General features: G+C 33.5%; 1 protein-coding gene across 1 annotated transcript in view; it reads left to right on the plus strand.

Annotated features, from left to right (window-relative positions):
• The window catches only part of LOC107675591 (uncharacterized), a 10,203-nt gene that overhangs the window by 3,267 nt on the left and 208 nt on the right, over positions 1 to 6,728 (plus strand). Inside the window, exon 7 of the mRNA XM_016469996.1 lies at positions 5,659 to 5,921. Coding sequence (XP_016325482.1) covers positions 5,659 to 5,921 — 263 coding nt within the window. The remainder of the gene's footprint in view (positions 1 to 5,658; positions 5,922 to 6,728) is intronic.

Consider the following 6,728-nt stretch of genomic DNA (forward strand, 5'->3'; position numbering starts at 1 on the left):
TCCCTCCCTTTCCAGTTGTGTTTGTCTTGGTGTGGAGGTGAGTGGTGATGAACAACAGACTAAGCTACCTGTGCCTCGAATTTACAGCTAATTATCCAAAAGACAAAAGGCAAATATGGTTAATTTGTCTTGCTAACATCCATGACTCATGAGAGAGCTACCATGTAAGTTAGCTATAGTTTAGACAAGGCAAGGCCTAGGAAGTCTAGTAGTTTAGACCAGTGCTCGTTCTTTCACTGCATGATTCAGTTTATTAAAAAATGCATTTACAATGATCACAAAATTCAAGATATGGGGGCAGAAATTTATATATTTATATCATTTCATATAGTTAATCAGTATATCAGTTTTCAATGTTTTATGTTTAAAATATCCAAACATTATTTATGCATTTGTAACTGCAGGTTAAAGTATTCCATGTCCCTCAGAGCTGCATTAAACAGTGTGTAAATACATTTAAATGCCACTTCAGATGTAGCTTCTGTGTTTTCTCTGCATTGCAAAGATTAATTTTGTCAATACTGATTTCATTTGCTTGTTAACAGCCCAAGTGACATATTATTCTAATTGACTGATTCAATTTAATAATTTGACTGAAAAGATGATGCGCACTTTTAGAAAAAAGGGCTTTATAAAGGTAAAAACGCCCATAAAATGTAAAAAATCTATTTAAACTTATTGGAAAAGATTAATTTCTATCACTGCTGTGAACAGATCACCACACAGAATATACAGAATATCAAAAACTTTAGGAGTCAGCTGTCCACGGTAGTCCTGAAGATATCAGCACAATAACACACTCAGCAAAATATCGTCTAATTATCATTATCAATAAAATCCCAGAAAATATTGAGATATATTTTTGACAATATTGCACACCCCTAACATATCTAACATTTTGTTTAGAAAAAAATTTAAATAATTATGAGAAGTGCCCTTTTTTCCACTTGAGCCCCTGCCCCTCAAAATGTCTGTGCACGTCCCTGCTGGGGACAACATACAACACGAGCTAAACATCTTCAGTGCTCATACCCCTAATAAAAAGAAATCTGCCCTTTTTTCTCATTGGCACATGTTACACTTCCAGGCTTTTTGAGCCAATCACCTGAACCTATATATGCACATAAAACAATAATAATAATACATGTCAAATGTAAGCAGTTTAAGCGAACCTTTAAATTAAATTAGGGTTTATAACACAAATAACCCTTTCTGAGCCAGCTGAAGCAGAGTTTCACTGGAGTGTACAGTTTGGCTATTTAACTCCCCCAGCTGTTGAGAATCGAAATTGCAAAGGTGAAGCAGTTTGTCTCAAAATGCAGTTCAAGAACTGAAATGTTTTCAATCCATCCTCATGTATATTAAATTTCAAGTTTGTACTAGAGGTCCTGAGATCAAGTGAGCATGAGACAACCTTTGGTGAACTTACAAAGCTGGTGTTACTGACAATTGGTGCCAGTTAAGGAATTTTTTGAGGAGGCTGATATAAAAATGAATATTGATAAAACCAATAAATGATATCATAACTTTATATAAGCTTGCATATATGGATATTATCCTATTGATAATTAGTGACGCGTTATAATCTCTCTTATCACCAACTCAACAATACAGTAAATAAGCAGAACAAATCACACAATATACGGATTATGACCATTATAAACATTTGTATGTGAGAGCATTTTTTAAATGTTTGTTTTGATGTCAAATAAACCTTGCTGTTTTGCTTTTTTGTTAAAGCAGTGTTGCTGTTGTAAAGTTATACAGCTACAGCTGTAAGCAGGTTTGATGGGGGTTTTTTTCAGTTTGTATTTACAGCACTTGGTTCAAATGTGGATGAAGGCTACACGTAGCTCATACTGCCAGCTCTTTATTCCAAAGATATACTACAAGTCAGTGTATTCAGTGTATAGTGTATATTGCTTCAGAGGCATAAGGTATTGCAAGTATTACATACAGTACAACAATGATAAAACAGTGCATTGGAAATTTACTTTTGGTACTTAAGTACATTTAAAAGCATGTACTTCTGTACTTTTACTTAAGTAAAAATCTGTCTTTAAAACTTTCACTTGTAATGGAGTAATATTTGACCAGCAGTATCTGTACTTTCACTCAAGTAATGGAGTTGAGTACTTTGTCCGCCTCTGCTGAGTGGGTAATGAAAAATGTCATTTTCAAATATCTGTTTTTACTTCCTTCATATTTGTTATTGTTATCCATTGTTTATCTCTCATAGTCAGTGTCTTTTCTCCTTTGTGTTCTCCTTTTTGTTTTGAAACCTGAGATTGTTAAAACATTTCTTCTCTTTGTTTTTGTGGGCTTCTATGGGCTCGCTCATCTCTTCTGATTTATTCTAGTTGTTACCATGGAGGTGTGACACGGCAAAAAGCACAGAGTGGCAGATATTCAAGCGGTAACTGTATTTGTCCTTGTGTGTTGCTGCTCCTCTGAATTTTTTTTTTTTTTCATTTTTCTTCATTAATTGTTGTTTTAACGATGTGCGAATTGATATTATCGAGTATATTGCGAAAAGCAAGCAAAACACACCTACAGAGTGCATGCATACATTAGGTGATGAAGTCTAGTAAGTTAACATAGGTTAAGCTAGTGGGCATACGCTTTTAGAGTGAGTTCTTTCACTGCATGAATCAGTCTATTCAAATGTATTTAAAATGATCAAATCATTCAAGATATGGGGCAGAAAATGTATATATTTATATCATTTCATATAGTTAGAGTGCCGTTTTTTTTTCTCCAAAAGTCAGCATGATTACAAATGTGGTATTGATTTTATACAACAGTTTAATAAAGTTTAATAAACAATAAGTTAATATTAAGAGACTTACGTTTAAGACACCACAGCACTGTTTCGCGTCTCTGAGCAACATGATGGTGTTTCGTTCCTGAATGAATCAATCGTTTAAATGATTCGGTTCAATCGCAATGACTCACTTATTAACAGTGACTTGCTGCCACCTACTGGCAGTTTTAATTTCACATTTAAAGTATCTTTTCATTATTTTTTTTAGAATTTCAAATATCAGTAGGCCTGTTCAACGTTTTATGTTTAAAATATCAAAATATAATTTATGCATTTTTAACTGCAGGTTAAATGCATTCATGTCCTGCATTAAACAGTGTGTAAAGGCATCTAAATGCCAATTCAGGTGCAGCTTCTGTGTTTTCTCTGCATTGCAAAGATTAATTTTGTCAATACTGATTTCATTTGCTTGTTAACAGCCCAAGTGACATATTATTCTAATTGACTGATTCAATTTAATAATTTGACTGAAAAGATGATGCGCACTTTTAGAAAAAAGGGCTTTATAAAGGTAAAAACGCCCATAAAATGTAAAAAATCTATTTAAACTTATTGGAAAAGATTAATTTCTATCACTGCTGTGAACAGATCACCACACAGAATATACAGAATATCAAAAACTTTAGGAGTCAGCTGTCCACGGTAGTCCTGAAGATATCAGCACAATAACACACTCAGCAAAATATCGTCTAATTATCATTATCAATAAAATCCCAGAAAATATTGAGATATATTTTTGACAATATTGCACACCCCTAACATATCTAACATTTTGTTTAGAAAAAAATTTAAATAATTATGAGAAGTGCCCTTTTTTCCACTTGAGCCCCTGCCCCTCAAAATGTCTGTGCACGTCCCTGCTGGGGACAACATACAACACGAGCTAAACATCTTCAGTGCTCATACCCCTAATAAAAAGAAATCTGCCCTTTTTTCTCATTGGCACATGTTACACTTCCAGGCTTTTTGAGCCAATCACCTGAACCTATATATGCACATAAAACAATAATAATAATACATGTCAAATGTAAGCAGTTTAAGCGAACCTTTAAATTAAATTAGGGTTTATAACACAAATAACCCTTTCTGAGCCAGCTGAAGCAGAGTTTCACTGGAGTGTACAGTTTGGCTATTTAACTCCCCCAGCTGTTGAGAATCGAAATTGCAAAGGTGAAGCAGTTTGTCTCAAAATGCAGTTCAAGAACTGAAATGTTTTCAATCCATCCTCATGTATATTAAATTTCAAGTTTGTACTAGAGGTCCTGAGATCAAGTGAGCATGAGACAACCTTTGGTGAACTTACAAAGCTGGTGTTACTGACAATTGGTGCCAGTTAAGGAATTTTTTGAGGAGGCTGATATAAAAATGAATATTGATAAAACCAATAAATGATATCATAACTTTATATAAGCTTGCATATATGGATATTATCCTATTGATAATTAGTGACGCGTTATAATCTCTCTTATCACCAACTCAACAATACAGTAAATAAGCAGAACAAATCACACAATATACGGATTATGACCATTATAAACATTTGTATGTGAGAGCATTTTTTAAATGTTTGTTTTGATGTCAAATAAACCTTGCTGTTTTGCTTTTTTGTTAAAGCAGTGTTGCTGTTGTAAAGTTATACAGCTACAGCTGTAAGCAGGTTTGATGGTTTTTTTTTTTCAGTTTGTATTTACAGCACTTGGTTCAAATGTGGATGAATGGCTACACGTAGATGTGTGCTCATACTGCCAGCTCTTTATTCCAAAGATATACTACAAGTCAGTGTATTCAGTGTATATTGTAAGTTGCTTCAGAGGCATAAGGTATTGCAAGTATTACATACAGTACAACAATGATAAAACAGTGCATTGGAAATTTACTTTTGGTACTTAAGTACATTTAAAAGCATGTACTTCTGTACTTTTACTTAAGTAAAAATCTGTCTTTGCAAATTTCACTTGTAATAGAGTAATATTTGACAAGCAGTATCTGTACTTTTACTCAAGTAATGGAGTTGTGTACTTTGTCCACCCCAAGAAAGAAAAATAACTAGGCTATTATAACTAGCTATTTTTAGCTTCATTGTTACATTCATTTTGAACTACATTTTTGAGGAAACACAACCTGACTGAGACTATAGATTTTGTAGTAAGGCCAGTCAAATAAAATTATAAATTACACAGCAACCTGAATTAATGCATGCTCCTATAGAAGATGCACTTTGCTTTGTTATTTTTGAAACTATTGTTTATGTTTAACCTTTTATTGTGCCTTGCTTTGGCACTTTATATATGCTACAAATAATTAATAAAATGTAGGCTTAGTATCTTAGCTAAGCCTTTTACCTGTTGGGACTTAGTGATTTGTCTAATTAAAAAATAATGACCTTTATACAGGTACAACAAAGCTTTCTTTACCAAAACCAACACAAAAAAAATGACACTTTAGACCACATGACAGGAAGATTTGGCTAAAGCGGTCAGGTTGTATAATGTGCACAAAGCCTCCACCCCAAAACTCAATCTATAACCCTTTCAAAATTGATCTTTTGTCCTGCAGAAAGGCCTGTGGCATGTGTAGTCTTCTACAGATCAGTTAATTAAGATGATTAAATTATCATCTTACATGCAATTGCAATTACATGCAATATAATTAACCTGAGTGAAGTAAAGATTTTTCTTTAATCCTTTGACAAATTGAAAACATTTGACACAAACAATTCATAAAAACACTCAGGCAAAGTTTCTCAGTGTGTACTGTACATAGTCTAAGCCGGACTGAGATGCTAAAAATTATTGTGCAGGTAGTTTAATTTTTATTTTATTTTTTATGTTTAGGTGCATTTGCTGTGGGCACTTTACTGCATGTGTCTCAACCAGAGTCAGCAGTGAGAGTTCAGGCTGGACACTCCACAACTCTTCACTGCTTCACCCCAGACGATGGACACTTTAAAGTGTTCTGGTTAAAATTACAAAACAGTTCTGCTCCAGTTCTTGTGGTTTTGGCTGAATCAGACAAAACTGGCATAATGATTGGAGAAAAATTTCAGGATCCCTCAAAGTATAGACTAACATGGAACCAGCTCAGCTTCAGTCTCTCAGTACTGAACATCGAGCAAACAGACATCGCTGTGTACTTCTGTGGGATATTTTTATTTATTTTTATTTTTTATTTTTTTTAGCAAATGGAACAAGATTGATGTTTGAAGAGTCTTTCAGATTAATCACCCATTGGCCCAATGACAGAATCCAATGGCATGGGCGAAAGTATTCTGCATGAAAGTCTTTTTGGCACATTGTCTTTTTGGCAAATAAGTTCACATTGTCAGTTTTTAGGATTGACAACCATAATTACTTGCAGGTGTTAGTCTCGAAATGTCCTGTTTAAACAACAACTTAACAGTAGAATCTCGAATACTGTCTATATGAACATGCAACTGGAGTCAACAGTCAGACGAAGAGAACGAAATCATTACTTCCCGATAAACTGGTGACAAATAACACTAAGAAAAAGATCATTTGCTGCAGTAAAAAAAAAGCCACTGTGGCTTTTTCTTTCATATATATATATATATATATATATATATATATATATATATACACACTTCATGTTTACTTTTTAAAAGTATATTTCTACTAAATATTAGGAAGAGCAAATGCTTTTATCCAGTACCTTACACCTTTTATTTCATTTAGTAACAGGTTAACTCAACACAATTCAAAATTTGTTAGAATGCTGACTTTTCTTTTTTTTTCCTTTTCAAAAAAATAGATAAAACAAGGTTATATAAACATATTGTGACGGGCCGAGGAAGACAGAGGACTCAACGGCATAGGATTAGATGCAAATAAAGTTTATTCTCCAAAGGTAACAAAAACAAATAAAACTGTAACCAAAATAACGAGAC

This window comes from Sinocyclocheilus anshuiensis, unplaced genomic scaffold (assembly GCF_001515605.1).
Source record: "Sinocyclocheilus anshuiensis isolate Anshui unplaced genomic scaffold, SAMN03320099.WGS_v1.1 scaffold1804, whole genome shotgun sequence".
Classification (NCBI taxonomy): Eukaryota; Metazoa; Chordata; class Actinopteri; order Cypriniformes; family Cyprinidae; genus Sinocyclocheilus; species Sinocyclocheilus anshuiensis.